At 41.5% G+C, this 15,569-nt stretch overlaps 1 protein-coding gene across 5 annotated transcripts in view; it reads right to left on the bottom strand.

Annotated features, from left to right (window-relative positions):
- TIAM2 (TIAM Rac1 associated GEF 2) overlaps positions 1 to 15,569 on the bottom strand; it is a 185,355-nt gene that overhangs the window by 14,994 nt on the left and 154,792 nt on the right. For all 5 annotated transcript variants that reach the window (XM_006114983.5, XM_006114984.5, XM_014569522.4 and 2 more), the window contains 5 exons: positions 9,348 to 9,527; positions 4,838 to 4,906; positions 3,522 to 3,647; positions 2,405 to 2,513; positions 1,548 to 1,727 (listed from right to left, as the gene is read on the bottom strand). In XM_006114983.5, coding sequence (XP_006115045.4) covers positions 1,548 to 1,727; positions 2,405 to 2,513; positions 3,522 to 3,647; positions 4,838 to 4,906; positions 9,348 to 9,527 — 664 coding nt within the window. The remainder of the gene's footprint in view (positions 1 to 1,547; positions 1,728 to 2,404; positions 2,514 to 3,521; positions 3,648 to 4,837; positions 4,907 to 9,347; positions 9,528 to 15,569) is intronic.

The raw sequence follows: 15,569 nt of genomic DNA, 5'->3' as shown, positions 1-15,569 counted from the left end.
TGTATCTTGGGAAAACATTCATGAAGTTAAATTCTATAGACCATCTTTGTAAAGAAATACTACAAGAAAAGCTTTGAATTTCAGCTGGATTTTGCAGTCAGACACAAAGGGATTAGAGAAGTGAGGTTTGCTTCCTCACACCCTGCCAAATGACCATTCTTTACATATTCCAGTGTCAAGTTTACTCCACAAGCAACTCATCTCAAGATTGTTTTTGATGCGGAAGAACTATTTTCTTGTATAAGAGTTTCCCCAGCTCTTGGGGTTTTTGGCACAACTGCATGTTACACTTTATTTTTTTAATGTGTTCAGGTTTGCTGACACCTGTATTTACTTAGCATCTATTCTGAATCCTTCAAAAATAATATTAGAGGCTCTATACAGCTCCATTTGAAGTTGAAGGACATTTTTACCACTGGCACCTGAAAAACTGACCATATGTGATAAGACTGTTGCTTCAATGTTAACTTCATATTTCTCAGGCTACGTCTAGACTGCAGGCTTCTTTCGAAATAAGCATTTCCAGAAGAGATCTTCTGAAAAAACTTCTTCCAAAGGGGAGCATCCACACTGCAAAAGTGCATTGAAAAAGCAATCTGTTTTTTCAAAAGAGAGGGTCCACACTGAATGGACGCTCTCTCGCATGTAAGCTGTGATTACTATGGACGGAATGGCCACCAGGGCACCTGTGATTTTCCTCTTTCCTCTTCTTCCGAAAGAACTCCCTCTTCCCCATCCACACACGCCTTTTTGCAAAAAAGAGCTCTTTCGCAAAAAGGCTTTTTCCTCATAGAATGAGGATTACCAATGCAGGAAAAACCCCTCTGTTCTTTCGAAAGAATGCGATTGCAGTGTGGACATAATTGAAATGTTTTCAGAAAAATGGCCGTTTAAAAAAACAACAACAAAAAATCACCCCTCTGTAGTGTAGACATACTCTCACTTATACTAGAAAGTAATTTACAATTCAAATACAGAATGAAATAGTTGTTTTGCTTGTGCGAAGGCTGGAGGACTAGGTCCTAGGAAAATAGTCAACCCTATTTTCTTTAAAACAAAAGGTCTGTCCTTTCTAAAAGAGAAGAGTGCAAGTCGTAAACTCCATCTCTGCAAGAATGAGGGTTACAGGCAATTTTCACCCATTGATTTGGCTGAGCATTTTTAACATGTTTCGACAGTGAATAATAACCACAAGATGGAGCTTTCTTCACCATTTCTTATCATTTAAAACAAAAACACTGAGCTGTCATGATTTTGTTTCAAGAATAATACAGAGTGGGAAGCTTAGTTCCATCCATGACAGCAGCTCTTGGCCATTTTTTTAAAAGACTCTCCAACATCTAATTTCCAAGAAAATTCTGATAACAGAGCTTATTCTTAATTACTGTGTTTTTTTAAAGGCAAGAAAGTATGATTCTCTCTAGGATTTGAGAAAATGTTCCAGTATCACAGAAATTCTGGTAGTGTGCTGCAGTTGTACATTTTAATAAGGCTTGAAATTAAACTGAAACTTTCTGTAGTCCCCATAGAAGAACAAATATCGATACCTGTCAGGTGATAATGCTCCTCACTCTCATTATCTGTCAGGGACACCAGCTCCTTCAGGAGCAAAGGGTACTTCAGCACTCTCTGGACAGGCTTGATGAGGTACGACTCCAGAGTAGACGAATGCTGTTTCGTGGGGTTCCGTTCATCCAGAAAGGCCTTAAAAGCTTTATCTGTTTTGGCTAAATATAGAAAGGATAGATGGTCAGTTCAATGGACAAGTCACAGAGGCTAAATTGAGAACAGTATGCTTCCATTAAAAAAAAAAACAAAAAACTTTTCATATGCATTTCAAACAATGCTTAATGCAGAAAATGACAAATTAATGGTAGATTTTAATAGCCTAATAATTATAAGTAACATATCATAGAACTAATAGTTGCTAAGTGAGCAACTGGGCATAACTCAATGTACTGTAAATTTGGCCTGCTCTAAAGCAACAAAACACTAAGATCTCAGTGTGAAAGAACTACTTTATTACTTTCATCTCACCCCTCTTCAGCTTTGACTGACACACAACTTCATATATTGCGTGCACACCCAAATATAGATCTAAAAGCTGCTGTTTTTTTAAGCGTGAACTGAATCTGTAGATAGCACTGCCTTATGGAAAAAGCTTCTGTTGCTATTCGAGCTAGTCTGGAGGTGTTACTTGCAGAAGAAAACTTCTGATATTGCATTAGATCATTATTACGTTATCTCACAAGGACAGATCACAGATACTCACATTAAAAGACCTCCCACTTCTCCTTTATTAATATTAGAATTCTCATGGGGCACAAGCCTTAAATTGATAAAACTTGTGATAGTGATTTATGTGAAGTTAACGTCATGCAGAGGAATTATATCAATTAATTACCTCTCTCAAGGACTTTCTGAACTTTTATGTGGTTTGCACAGAATCCACTGTACAGTTTGAAGTGGTCAGCATAATACAGGAAAGAGCCTCCAAGTGAAAATAGCAGTTTCTGAAACCAAGATAATAAATGAAATAAATACATATATTGGTTAACATCTTAATTAAGGGCTATGGAGTGATTTAGCTTGCTTTTTAGTATTGTGGTCCCATTTTCAAGCTCGGGCAGCTGCTGTTCCGAACCATGTTTGAAACGGTATATTCTCTACATATAACCAAATACCTACATTGACAACTGAAGTCTCTGCATACCAGAACATGGTTCTATTCTGAAAAGCCAGATGGTCTTGGGAGATTTTATATTTGTTTTGTTTCACTGGCTTCCCTATAAATGTGCTCAGTTTACAACTGAAAAAGGTGGTTGAAATGCACTTATCCAAAGAGTAGGTGTTCAAAAAACAAGCATAGCCTCTCTAAAGTATGACTGTATATAAATGAGAGGGTTGTAGTAGACTATGGAGCCTTTTGGCTTTAGGTTATAAATTAAATTCCAATTCAGGTCCATAAGTAAAAGTTGTTCCTGCCTGACAATTGTTCAGGGGCCTACAGTGAATGAATGGTTTCAGCCAGCTCCCTGCGGACATCACCATAACATCCACTTCATCTGGCAGTATCAGCACAAGACCAAGTATTGCAAAGATACGGACACCAACTCTCCTTTTAGTCATACAGATGGTCCTTCCATGTCAGGAATGAAGGTCCATCAGGGGAGCAGAGCTGTTCATCATAGAGAAATTCAGTCTCTATTGCTGGCAATATGATACATATTTCATGAGCATTGAATTCACTTTTTAAAAAAAGAAAAACAAGGACTTTTTTAAAAAAGTAAATTGAACTTTCCCTATTTAGTATGGATCTTTGGGAAATAAGCTAATGAAATGCATACAAAATAGAAATTTAATACTGTAATTATCTGCCCTCTTTGCAACGTTTCATAGAACAATCCAAAGGCGGAGGGGGAATCAGTAGTTGTAATAAAAGAGAGAGAATAAACCTCAACACCAGAACTCTGCACAAACTTCCAGACACATTACAATGAGTTAAAAGACCACATGTTTACCCGAAACTGGGATGGGGTTTCCAGTGTGTTAAAATCTGAGGAGGCAGAAATTCCATCTTCTAGAGTCTCCAAAAACACCCTCTGGAAATCCAACATTTCTGGCAGACTGCCAAACAATGACTCCATCTGTGTGAAAATCAAACATGGCAGACATGAAGCATCCAACTTTAATGGATGCTATGAGGAGACAATCCATTAAGGGGCTATAAACAAAGGAGTGCCACAAGTCAACCACCTAACCTCAAGATGATTCTTACCAACAACCACAGGACATACCACACTAATACCAACCCTGGTACCTTCCCTTGCAACAAACCCCTTTGCCAGCTTTGTCCACATATTTACTCTGCTGATACCATTATTGGACCTAACCAAGTGAGTTATAAGATCAAGAACACATATTCCTGCGCATCCAGAAATATAATTTATGCTATCATGTGCCGAAAGTGTCCGTCTGCTATGTACATTGGACAAACGTCTCAGACACTTCGCCAAAGGATCAATGCCCACAAAACAGATATTAGACAGGATCACAAAGAAAAAACAGTTTCTTGCCATTTCAACCAGAAAGAACATTGTCTCAACGACTTAATGACCTGCATTCTGCTTCAAAAACCTTTTAAATCTGCACTTGAAAGGGAATCCTCTGAACTGTCATTCATGCTAAAATTCGACACTTTATGCAGGGGTCTCAACAAACACTCTAGTTATCTTACCCATTACAAAGATAGCTTCCCCAATTATCACCTCTAATATCATTAGCTCACAGACATTTAACTTCCTCCTCCCCCCCCCATCCCCGTTCTGTTCTGAAATGTGATTTGTCTTTTTCATGTGTGTTCCTTTTTTTAAAATTGTATCCTTTGGTATATATGGTTGTGACTATTTTCTTCCACTATTTGATCTGAGGAAGTGGGTCTGGCCCACGAAAGCTCATCATCTAATAAACAATCCTGTTAGTCTTTAAAGTGCTACATAGTCCTGTATTTTGCTTCAGCTACACCAGACTAACCCGGCTACATTTCTATCACAAGTCAATGTGTTTTTTTTTCTTTTTTTGGGTTTTTTTGTTTGTTTCTTTTCTTAATAGTTTTGGAAACGAATCCACAAGGACAAAGTGGTTAAAAAGCCCAAGTATTTTTTAGTCAGGAGAAGGATTACCATTACAAAAGATCTTATATGCTAAATAGAAAAACACAATGGTGTGTGCTCTATTATTTGCTGTCAGGCTTCTCAGCAATGGAAAAGCCCAAATGTCAAGTGATTTTACAGAGAATAAAAAAGAATGAAGAAAACATTGTTAACTATTATCTCACCTCATCTTGGGTAAGAAAGGTCTCATTCTGAAGGGGTTCCAAGTATAATTCAAAAAGGCAGCTCAAATCCTACAGGAAATAAAGATTTTGCTCAGCTTTATATAACAACTCATACCCATGTTACATTTAAAATCATGGTATATAATAAAAATGATGGTCAAAAAGGAAAAACCGAGAAACAATTCACTTTTTTGCAACACTAAAAACTATTTTTAGTTTAGATTCAGGCAACACGTCTCTCAAATGCCATGGGTGAGAAGGGCAAGGAGTCTCTCATTAGCAGGGTAGAGGGTGGGACTGCTACAGCACTCACCAACAGGAAGTGACTGCTTTTGTAATCCAGACTTAATTAGCTTGCATTCAGAAAAAAGTTTAACCTTCTTTACTAAGTAAACAAATTATTAATACTAGAAACAGCTGAAATTATGCATTGTGTGTTTTAATCATGAATTGACCAGTGCATTAGGTTCCATAGTAAAGATATTCTTCAAAGAGCCAGAAAAGTGTTGTCTTAAAAAAAAAAAAAAAAAAAAAAGCTTAAATTCTGAAGAAGTGTGGAAAAATCCACAGGATGACCCAACTGAATGAATGGAATCCTCAGGTATCGTAGATGCCCTCTGCAAATGAATGTCCTCATACCCCTTTTTCCCCATATAAAGGACTGTATCTCAAACTTCACAGGGATCTAAAATGTTGGGCCCAATCCTGCAGCCTTTACTCACAAAAGTTAAGTCCATTGAAGATTATATGAATATTCAGGAGAATGAGCACTATAGGTTCAGGCCCTTTTGTGGTATGGTACAGTCTGAGCCATCAGTTGATGGGACTCGTCTTCTGTGATGACTTTGGTGAGTGACTAATCCAATCCTTGATCAGCAAATCTGATTCCAGATGTCACATAAAATTCACCATTTGGGGGTGCTCTACACTCTTTCTTTTCTTGTAATATCTGGAAACGTTGACTCTTAAAGCATCTGAGAGTCTGTACCTTAGTTTGCTACCAGAACAATCTGTCTTGAGCTATGATTTCCAGGTCACCAGGAGATATGCCACAGGAGTTCATGTTTGCCTTTAAGATATCTTTATAACACTCATGCTGACCACCAATAGAGGGATTTTCAGGAACAAGTAGGCCATAGTAGATCATCTTTGGTATCGGTGTGTCCTCATAACATGACCAATCCTGTGAAACAGTTTGTTTAATAAGCATTGCTTCCACACTCATCACACCACACGCTTAAGGACCACTGTGTTAGGAATTTTGTCCCACAGACTCACATGGACAATCTTTCTGAGGTGACGTACATGGAACGGATCGAGTTTCAAAACATGGTGTCAATATGGTCCTTGACTCCAAGCCATATAGCAGGATATTCAGGGCAACTGCCTGATGAACTGTTACCTTTGTGTGACGTTTAACACCATGGACATTCCATAAGCACTTGGTCAATCTTCTGAAGGCAGTGCTGGCTTTGACTAGTCGATACATCAGCAGCAGCATTTATACTGAAGGACAGTATGCTTTCATGGTAGCAAAATTTATCAAAAGCCTTAAGAACAGTATCAGCTGGGCTCCTTCCACACAGACTGGGATATAACCTTTGTCTTCTTGAGGCTCAAAGTGAGTCCAAATTGGTGAGAAGTAGCAAAGTGATCAAAAAGCTCCAGTGCATCCTGGACTGAATAAGTCACCAATGCACAGTCACCAGTAAACAGGAGGTTATGGATAGTTATAATCAATACTTTGGTGCAAGCCTGAAATCTTTGGAGATTGCAAATGCTACTGTCAGTTCTGAACTGAATAGGTATGCACAATCCTTGAAAGCAACTACAGGTTGGATCTCTTAGGACCTGACCAGTTTCAAATGAGGGAATTTTCCAGACCAGGGGAGGTCCCTTGCCACTGGCCCCCCAGCCTGCCAACCTTTCCCACTGCTGGCTCCACTTTTAGCCCAACCAGCCCCACTGCTTCTGGCTCAGCTGGGCAGCCAGCTCTGGCCACTGCTGCTATGGCGCTCCCTGCCTGGGGAGGCCATGGGGCTCTCTGTAGGCTCTCTGTAGGCTCTCAGACTCCCAGCCAGGGCTCTATGGGGGTTGCCAGACCGGGGAGTCCCAGTTTAGGGAGATACAACCTGTAACAGCATAATCTAAAAGTAGTTGTTGAATAGGAGGAGCAAGGACACATCCTTGCTTTGTGCCATTTGATACTTCAAAAGGTGCTGATGTCTGTCCATTGTTAGGGATGTGACCCAATATACCATCATGAAAGGACCAAACTATATTGAAACATTTTTCAAGACAGCCAATTAGCTCAAGTACTGTCCAAAGCCTGTTTCTGTTGACCATGTCAAATGCCTTGGTCAGGTTGATGAAAATCATCTAAAGATCCTGATGTTGCTCTCTACATTTTTCTTGGATTGGCTTGGTTGTGAATATCATGTTGGCAATGCCTTGACCAGTACTAAGGCTAAGTCTAGACTACGTAGAATTTTTTGAAAGAGGATATGCAAATTCTGTGGGAATTTGCATATCTTCTTCCAATCTCAATTTCGAAAGAGAATCTTTCAAAAGTGAAAGTAGTCGATACGGCTTTTTTTTTCAGGAAAAAAAACCCTTTTTCGAAAAAATGGCTCTTCCTTAAAAAAGGAGGTTTATGCGTTTTTTTTCGAAAAAGGGTTTTCCAAAAAAAGAACATGTCCAGACTACTTTCACTTTTGAAAGATCCGATGGAATTTGCATATCTTCTTTTGAAAAAAAAAAAGTAGTTTAGACGTGCCCTGAAAGTCCACACTGACGTTCAGGAATTATGCCATTTGTGAACACATATAATAGCCCGTTGTAGAGGATGTAGGCCAGGATCTTACCAGCTAAAGACAGCAGTGAGATGCCCTAGTGGTCATTACAGCATGCACAATCACTTTTCTCTTGTATATGCGTACAATTAGGACATCTTTGAAGTCCATGGGGGACTTACTCTCTTTCTCCCAAATGGTGATATATAAATGGGTGACATGGCATATCAGATGGCCACCACCAGCTTTCTAACTCTCTGATGGAATAGTGTCTCTGCCAGGTGCCTTCCCAGATTTCATCTGCCTGACAGCTTTTTGTTCCTCATCAAGAGTTGGCGGTATAACAGCTGAGAGTCATTAGCCCCCTAAGGAATCTCTGTCAAAAGTTGATGTCTGGTTGAATACATGTTCAGCCCAGCGGTCAAGGATTTGAGGACTATCTGTAATCAGAGTGCTGCCATCAACAGAGCACGCTGGTGTCAATCCACAGCTCAGAGACTTCCTTCAGCCCATAGAATGCTTTAAAAATCACGTCTATCAGCTGCATCTATAAGTTTGACTGCTTTACATTTCCACCAGTCCTCTTTCATTTGCCATAATCTGACTTGTGCCTTCTGCTTAGCTTGAATGTATACGGATTTCCTAGAGGCATTCTCTTTATTGTTGATGCAGGATAGGTGTGTCACATGCATCTTATCAAGAAGATCTTAAGCATCTTTGTCCTTATCATCAAACCAGTCCTTGTGTTTGCATTTTTGAAACCTAGTATTCTGACAGCAGGTTTGTAGGTTGTTTCCTTAATGTTAATCCAGTCCACAAGTTTGAAGGAGGAAGGTATCCTTTGAGGACTCATTCACAATACTATGATGTCCAAGCACCTTTAAACCTGTGGTGCAGTCCTGACCACCTCTAGCATTAAAATCGTAAAGTATGTACAGCTTGGATTTAAAAGGTACTGCAGAGATCACTGAATTCAGGCTATTGTAGAAAGCCTCCTTTTCATCATCTTCAGCAGGCACAGTGGATGCATATTCACTGACAAGTACAAGCCACTTTCCCTGCCTCTGTCTAAGCTTTGCAGTCACAAGGTGAGGACTGATAACGTGGCTGGGATTCAAGCTGGAGGACTAGTGATGTCCTGATGGCAAAGCCAAATCTCGCTTGTTTTGGATGCATCTTCCACCTGCATCCAACGTCACATCCTCATCGCTGTAGGACTTTCTTGATGCTAAAGACTGACCTCTTGTTAATGAGATATACCTTTGCATATGAATAGATTTAAATGAGGCTGGCTTGTGAGTTCTGATCCCACTCTCTCTTCTCATACTAACCGTCATACGAAGACACAGGATCTGCAACATGTGCACTGGAGGGAGAGCATACAAGTTGCCTTCTCCTAGACAGATGTGCCTAAAAGGCGTAGTAAGCTCTTTCTGTCCCAGTTTGCAATCAAGAGTTTCCCTTCTCCAAGGTATCTGTCAGTCCACGGCTCCTTATTCCATATTATTCAGTGCAACCCCTTGAGATCACTCCTCAGAGAGCTTCCTCAGTCTGCCAGCCTGAGGACGTGCCTCAACACCATAGTACCCCATCACAAGCAGGCACTTTTAGTAGTCGGCTAATAAACAGATAAGCCTGAAAATGTACAAGTATCACATGCAAAACATTGTAAAGTTCAACAGGAAGACTATAGCTAATCAGGAAGCTTTCTCTTTTACCTTGACATATGATTTTTCAGTGTCCATAAGTTCTTGGATGACCTTTCTCAACCTATCAGCATCAGACAGAGGTCGTCCCAGTGGTCTCAGGGGAAGATCTTGGCTGTCCTTTTGTCCTTCCATACCGTTTGCCTGGACTTCAAGAAAATTCTGACACAATGTAGAGATTTGTTCAGTGCTCTATTGGATTAAAAGAAGTGGACACATTTGAAAACATAAGACACGAAATCCAGATACAGCCTTTTTAAAGCTTTCTATAAGGAAAGGGGATTCTAAGTTCATGTTTGCTGTTATTCTAAAATCACTGGGCCATATCATGCTATTAATTTTTTAAGCATTGCTCCCTATTGCTTTGAAGTCATAATACAGCATGAAAGAAAACAACCAACAGCACAATGTGGTCTTTACAAGAAATATTGTTTCACAGATCAAAACAGTAAAATTTACAGTTTTCTAGTGACCTGATCCAGCATTTTTTGTATTGATTCCATGGATGGTTGAAGTGGACAATATAAAATCATGCTCAAGCTGCCACATCTATTTTGATACTAAGTGTGTTTCTATATGATCTATTTCTCCCTTTTTGCTATATTCATGCCAGGGAGTTAGGAGGGAACATAAAGTAAAAGGTTTCTTAAAAAAAAAAAACTAGCAAAACAGTTTTTATTTGTCATCTGCGTCAGATTATTAACTTTCAATAAGACTCAGACTTCTTAGTGTCAAAGTCACTTTTGAAAATGGGACTCTGGAACCTAAACTTAGGAGTGTTGGAAGATTTTAACCACTGTAAAAAAGGAGACAAGAAATTTAGGCAGAATCAGAGGGGGCCATTAAAGAAAAAAAGCAGTGAATCCTAGAAGAAAAGATGTAAAAAAAAAAGAGAGAGAGAGAGGATGCCTCCTGACCGTACAAGACTGTTTCCTAGTATTCCACTGAGTGCTTAGTTTAGCACAGTTTTAAATAACACACGAAATAGGATTTCCAACATTCCTTATATGTCTGACTACAACTTTATACCATGAGCATGGTGGGAAGACAGGAGTTGCTATAGAGAACTTTTTTCTGGGTGTCTGGCTCGTGAGTCTTGCCCACATGCTCAGGGTTCAGCTTATCGCCATATTTGGGGTCGGGAAGGAATTTTCCTCCAGGGTAGATTGGCAGAGGCCCTGGAGGTTTTTTGCCTTCCTCTGTAGCATGGGGCACGGGTCACTAGCGGGAGGATTCTCTGCATCTAGGGGTCTTTGAACCATCGTTTCGAGGACTTCAATATCTGAGATATAGGTGAGAGGATTATTCTAGCAGTGGGTGGGTGAGATTCTGTGGCCTGAATTGTGCAGGGGGTCAGACTAGATGATCAAAATGGTCCCTTCTGACCTTAAAGTCTATGAGTCTATGAGTATCCGAGAGGCTGAGGTATATAACTATCTCCTTAGGAAGCCTATTCCACAGTCCTCATTCTTAGAGATTTTTCCTGATCATCAGCCTATATTTTCTATTGTCCAATTCTACCCTACTACTCTCAATTACATGTCTCCTTGTACCACTATGAACTGTTCTTTTTCCTCCTCAGTGATCATGTTTTCAAATACTTTATGACTAATACTGTGCATCTGGACTGTTTAATATTAAATACTAGATCACCACAAAATGTTGTACCATTTCTTCTTACATACATATGGCAGGAGTCTGTATGCAAATTCTTCCCTCATTGTTCTGAACTATGGTTCTGATTCAGCAAAGCAGTCAGTGCAATGCAGAAGCTCTAAAGTTACTCTAAATTATCCCAGAGGCCATTTCAGCTGACCCAAAATTACGGAAACAAAGTGGTTCCTTTTCACCCTCTTCCCTTCTCACCAAGTCCGAGTCCAAACTCGGCACAGCAGACTTTAATCCAGAATGTGAAGATGAGTGTCTGAAGCAATGATATCAGACTAAACTCTGAAACAGAACCTGCAACGGCTTGCCACACTTACAGTGTCATCCAGTGGTCAAAAACATTTGTTCTGATGTTTAGGGAAGTAGCTCCTAAATGACAATACTCTGCCACATTTCCTGTACCAGTTAGGCAACATGCATCATATAATTACACCATAAATTGCAGCACAAAATCCCAGTTGATTATTGGACAAAATAAATATGCATTCCTAACATCCAGGTAAGTGGATATAATTTTTAATATATCAAACAAGTCCAATGCATGCCATATAAACATAGGACTTTCCAGGCCCTGACTTTAAATGGCCACTATTCCCAAATAATGCTTACAGTACCTTGCAACACTAATGCATGCAAACATCTACTATACAATCCTGTGTAATTACAGCTTTCAGGACTACAGAAACTAGTTAAGGGCCATATTTACAGCATGAAATAGGATTTGACAAAATACAGTATACATTGAATAGCATCTGTTGAAAGTATAACTTTGTCTTGCTGAAATTTGTTAAAAATCACACTTAAATATGTGGCATTGAAAAACAGCAGTTGTTGAAATAAATATTCCTTTCACTCTGCATATGATGTTTTTATTTTAAGAACCTTTACAGGAATATGAATTTCCGAAACACTTGAGTTTTGTCTCCTTTGTTTCTGATGTCAGAAAGTTTGATGTATGTATCATAATGACTCAGACTTCAGGCAAAATACTGCTCAAGGTGTGTGTGGGCAGCCGTGATTGACATCCAGGGGAATGCAACCCTTGATCAAGGATGCTAGATAGCCTATTGAAAGTTATAAGCAAAGCACAGTACAGTAAAACTCCGATAGTCCGGCATCCAACTGTTCGGCACTCCTGATACGCTGGCATCAAAATGCCAAGCGCTCCTGACCAGCTGATTAAAAAGCCTGCCGCTTAGCACACGCGCTGGCTGTAACCAAAGGGAGCATAAGGTTGGGGGAGGGCGGGAGGGAGTGGGATCCTGTTATAGTATGGAGAAGAGCGTTTTGCTTCAGCGAAGGGGAAAGGGGAGGGGAGGAGGAGGAGGATCAGGTTACAGCAGGAAGGAGAGAGAGGGGAAGAGGAAAGGGGAAGGGAGAGGGAGGAGGATCAGGTCACAGCATGGAAGAGATGCGAAGAGGAAAGGGGAGGGGAGAGAGGGAGATCTTGTCCTGGCCAGCTGTTAAGATGTGCAGCTGTACTGGACCTCCTGATTCTCTGGCAAATCTGATAATCTGGCACCACCTAGATCCAAAAGGTGCCGGATTATCGAAAGTCTACTGTATTACTCCATAAGAGAACACTAGTGTTAAACACGTCATCTTCTGTATGCTCCTGAAAGGGGCAAGGGATGTTACAGCATTATCTGGAGGCATTTTGTAGAATGACCATGAACTTTGGAGAACTGAGCTTTCTCATCCTCTTCCTCATTACATTATTGTTGGAGCTTTTGCCTTCATTTTATTAAAATATCACAGCAGTTTTCATTACAGCAAGTCTAGTCCTCAGATGTCGCAATACAAGCCTCCTGCCTTTGACGAAGGCTTCCAGCCTGTACAAACCTCTTTAAAGTTTGAAAATTTGTGTTCTGTGAAGTCGGATGCTGCCAAACTTGGCTCCATAATGCACACAGGGCTGTGCACTCTCTTGGGCAGATTATTCACTCCTTTGCACCTGATACAAAGTATGAAACGCTGCCCAGTGGCACATCCACATAGCACAGGTGTCCAGGGCCACACTAGATGCAAGGCACCACAGGAGGCAGCCCTTATAAGGAACAGTTTCGGCAGTGGAACCATGACAGGTCCACTATGTTCTGTCTGGAGCAGCAGCCCAGCATTCATGAGCAACTCTGTAACAGCAATCCAATACCTGTTCATAAATTCCTGCTTTCATTTTGTCCTGCTCCTCAGCTGCCTGGGTTTTTCCAAGCCACTCTTAATATACAGTTCACAGCCTCCTCCATCTCTTCATTCCTTTTTTCCCCACCAGTGCACCTTCCGCTTGGCCCAGCCTCCTGCTCACACTAAATGACCTACCATTCTAAATCCAAATCCCTCCTGGAAACACAGCTTTTCTTTAAAGCCTTCCTATGCTGATTCCTCATCACCACCTCTCCACATCAAGCTAGCCCATCACTTGGTATACAGCATGAGTGGCAGGTGGCATTATTCAGACAGAGACATCTAAAGATGGCACTTCTCAGTACAGTAAACTTCCGATAATCCGGCACCTTTAGGACCCAGGGGGTGCCAGATTATCAGATATGCCGGACTATTGGAAGAGGGGACTATGAGGGGTCCAGGATGGGGTGGGGGGATGCCACCCCAGACTCCTCATAGCTCCCCCTTCCAATAGTCCGGCTCTGCCCCAGGCATCCCCGATTCAGCCGCTGCTCTTGGGGACGCCTGGGACAGAGCAGCTGGGGTGCTGTCAGGTTGGTCCCGCAGCACCGAGGAGCGGTGCTACAGGACCAACCCTGCAGCATCCCAGCTGCTCTGCCCCAGGCGTCCCCAAGTCAGCCGCTGCTGAAACTGACCAGCGGCTGATTCTGGTCAGCCGCTGGTCAGTTTCAGCAGCGGCTGAATCGGGGACGTCTGGGGCAGAGCAGCTGGGGTGCTGCCGGGTTGGTCCCGCAGCCTCAAGGGGCAGCACTATGGGACCAACCCGGCAGCACCCCAGCTGCTTTGCCCCCGGATTCCCCAATTCAGCTGCTGGTCAGTTTCAGCAGCGGCTGAATCGGGGAAGCCGGGCACAGAGCAGCTCCAATTGTCCGGCTGCCCAGAGCACTTCCAGGTTCCTGATGGTGCCGGACCATCAGGAGTGCTGGAGCATTGGATGCCAGACCAATGGAGTTTTACTGTATATATATATATAATATTGAAGTGTATATAATAATTTTCATGAATCCCTACTGTATTTTATCCTATAATCTTATTAAAATATTTCCTTCCCTGTCTGCTAATTCTATGCAGTCAGTTATGAACATATGCAGTTTAAGGGGGAAGGGATTTGCATGCTTCTCTATTGTTTAGGTAGTCACACAATGTCCTTACAATCTATTGCCCAGAGGGGTCCAGGATTGCAGCCTCTGCTTTTCCTGTAAATAAAGTTACAGTCCCAGATTCTTTGTTAGAAAGCTCAAGAAGGGAACCAAATGTTAATATTTTGGTTATATCCAAGCTGTCATGAACCTTTGGTTAAATGAGCACAATAGGCGGGTAGAGGGGTGGGTGGAAAGGACAGGGAAGCCAATGGTTTGTACCAGGGTTGTTTTCTCTTCCTTTTCCTGTCCCTATCAGGGCACAAGAGCAAAGTGCACAGCTTGTCTGCCTCCTGCACTCCCCAGCCAGTGAGAAATGCAACAAACTGTGCACTTTCCCCTCACTCCTGACAAAGGGGAATAGTGAGCAATGTCCCTGTGTGAATGAATTGGAGTGGGGAGTTTCAGCCCTTCCTGCCCTCCCTAAAGGGCACCTGGGAAATGTAGCACCCAGTCAGTCCCTTTCACCGGTCTCTTTTCTGCATGGTTTTATGAGAAGCATTCCAAGCACATCCCATTTTCCTGGCACAACCAATCCCTTACGTGGTTTTAAGTTATCATAGAATGATAGAACACTAGAACTGGAAGGGACCTCAAAAGATCATCAAGTCCAGTCCCCTGCCCTCATGACAGGGCCAAGCACCATCTAGACCTTCCCTGACAGATGTCTGACTAACCTGCTCTTAAATATCTCCAGAGATGGAGATTCCACAACCTCCCTAGGCAATTTATTCCAATGTTTAACCACCCTGACAGTTAGGAAGTTTTTCCTAATGTCCAATCTACACCTCCCTTGCTGCAATTTAAACCCATTGCTTCTTGTTCTCTCCTCAGAGATTAAGGATGCTCTCCTTCTTCCCATCTCCAATTTCTAAACATCTATCCTGAAGTGTGGTGCCCTGAACAAGACACGATACTCCAGCTGAAGCCTAATCAGCAGAGAGTAGGGTGAAGAATGATTCTTGTGTCTTGCTCACAACACTCCTGTTAACGTATCCCAGAATGATGTTTGCTTTTTTTGCAACAGTGTCACACTTTTGACTCATATTTAGCTTGAGGCCACTTATGACCCCTCGATCCCTTTCTGCAGTATTCCTTCCTAGACAGTCACTTCCTATTTTGTACATGTGATAAGAAGAAGCTGAATACTGAATTTGGTGGTCCTAGCTCTTACTGTTTAGGAGTTCTTGAACAGACAAACTCTCTCAGCTATATAGTAGATTAGCATAAGGGCTGGGCCAAA

This window comes from Pelodiscus sinensis, chromosome 3 (genome assembly GCF_052426305.1).
Source record: "Pelodiscus sinensis isolate ZL-2025 chromosome 3, ASM5242630v1, whole genome shotgun sequence".
In the NCBI taxonomy this organism is placed as follows: domain Eukaryota; kingdom Metazoa; phylum Chordata; order Testudines; family Trionychidae; genus Pelodiscus; species Pelodiscus sinensis.
This window is presented reverse-complemented; position numbering and strand designations above follow the sequence as displayed.